Genomic DNA, 2,033 nt, shown 5'->3' on the forward strand with positions numbered 1-2,033 from the left:
CAATTTCAGTAATTAACTATTTTATTAACCATAAAAAATTCAATGATCAAAATAGATCGGCGTTAATATTGAATTTAATGGACGATGACTGCAAACAACTCAACTCCCAACAAAGGTACGATTGATAATCGATTGTCTCAAAAATGTGTAAAAACTCCTAGATGGTGAATCAAAAAATGTTCAACTTCTAGATTCACTATCTATGGAATTTCTTATTCAACCTCAAAACACCCCCAATGGGCAACATCTTGATGAGGGTGATGAAGTGGGCAATCATGTAGCCAACGAGTGCCCCAATGACGCAAGGAATGGGCCAGACCTGCCAGGGTCTGTCCCAGTCCAGAGGAATTACGATAGCCCCCAGCCATGTTCCTAAAAGTGTAGCCTTAATGTTCAAACTCATGGCCTCTGCAATAATATTACTATTGGAGAACTGGAGACGAGAGAGAATCCCCAAGGTAGCGTCTACACCCACGTGGAGGCTAGGGGTGACGAAGGTTAATGTAGTAAGGGTGATGGCAAGCATTGAGGTCTCCTCCCTGTGGGTCGACAATGGTGCACCGAAGAGAATTATCAAGACGTAGTAGATGGAGGCCAACATTAACAGGAGGGTCAGGAACTTGATTATCTCTCTCATGCCCTTGGTCCAGGGTTTCTTCGAGCGAGGTAAGCGTGTCTCCAATTTTCCAAAGTGGTTCTGTTCCTTGGAAAGGATAGAGAATCCCCATTTTATACCTTCCGCGAACAGCAGAATCAGCAGAATGGGGATGAAATTGTATTTTCCTACATTGTAGAGGTTCTCATTTAATTTCAAGAGAATCAGAATGCAAGGAAAATAGATGCAGGTGAATGAAGAGTAGAAGAGCAGCTGACGATGCCCTGGAACTCGGTCTGACAGCATTTTCCAATAGTTTTTACAGCTGTATCAAGAATTCAACAGACATCATTTTGCGATTTTATCAATTATACATTTGTCTCAATCAAAAATCAAGGAAATATCATAATTCAGCTTGTTGAGTTTGAATTTATTTTGACAAAGTTATGTACTTGTTTCAAGGGCAATGAAAGATGTCTTTTGTTATGTTTATCCAATTAATTATTTACTTACCAGTGGAGTCCACAAGTGACTAGTTATTCACTTTTAATAATTGGTTATCGCTAGTAATTTTGTACTTTTACATCATTATGGTTGATATAGTGCAAACAAACAAAGCACACTATTTGATGTCAAACAAATTCGTTTATTATTATTACTTTTTTCATAATGCCAGATGAAGTACACAGAGTACACATGGTCGGTAGCTGTGATGTATTTGTTCTCTACCGATGTGCAAAGTAATCACGTTATGAGGGTACTGTTAGATTTATACCGATGACAGGGTTAATTTTACAATAACTTTGTGAGAAAAACGGTCTAAAGGTGGTAAGATGTGTATTACAACAAAGTGGTTTCCTTCACATTGATCGATACGATACTAATACATCACAAGGCAGGCAAGGCAGATTCCGGGGGACTCATCTCCGGGCGGGAAATTTTCAAATAAAAAAGAGAGAGAGATGCGCGTGCGGCATTATCCATACCAATTTTTAATAACTAATCGAATTGGAGGAAATTTATTGTTGCGACTTCATGTTGACGTTGACAAGACAAAAAATTGTGATAAAACTAATATAATAATTTATTTTTTCATATTATGAAGGTAATGAGGATTTCAACTTATTCTTTACTTTTTATTTTGCTGTAGTATAGGAGATGATGGGGTAATATAGACAGTATTTAAACAAGCATAAGTTCATAAACTAAGTATTTGATAATTAGTCCATTGATAGACTGTCCAGCGCAATTCTCAACAAATAAAAAAACGTAAATAATGCAAAAAAACTTTGTAGATCACTCTATATGTCACTTTGCACCCAGACAATTGTAGATTTGATCCTAGAATGTTTTGAAAAAATTTAAATTGAAAATAATTTTTGTTGGATATTTATGAATGGATGTTTCGAGTCTATTTTACTCCACTCATCTATGAATT

The 2,033-nt window shown here is 36.5% G+C and overlaps 1 protein-coding gene across 1 annotated transcript; it reads right to left on the reverse strand.

Annotated features, from left to right (window-relative positions):
• Positions 1-9: 9 nt before the first annotated feature.
• PIG-F (phosphatidylinositol glycan anchor biosynthesis class F) lies at positions 10-2,003 on the reverse strand. Its single transcript, XM_011303448.1, has 2 exons — positions 1,109-2,003; positions 10-920 (listed from the first exon to the last, which is right to left on the reverse strand). The coding sequence occupies exon 2, from the start codon at positions 899-901 to the stop codon at positions 197-199; it is 705 nt and encodes a 234-aa protein (XP_011301750.1). The 5' UTR covers positions 902-920; positions 1,109-2,003; the 3' UTR covers positions 10-196.
• Positions 2,004-2,033: the final 30 nt, after the last annotated feature.

Source organism: Fopius arisanus, unplaced genomic scaffold, assembly GCF_000806365.1.
Source record: "Fopius arisanus strain USDA-PBARC FA_bdor unplaced genomic scaffold, ASM80636v1 scaffold00032, whole genome shotgun sequence".
NCBI classification, from domain to species: domain Eukaryota; kingdom Metazoa; phylum Arthropoda; class Insecta; order Hymenoptera; family Braconidae; genus Fopius; species Fopius arisanus.

What these genes read in the sequence shown, in the direction of transcription:
- PIG-F (XM_011303448.1), bottom strand. Translation starts at nt 901, where the DNA reads ATGCTGTCAGACCGAGTTCCAGGGCATCGTCAGCTGCTCTTCTACTCT.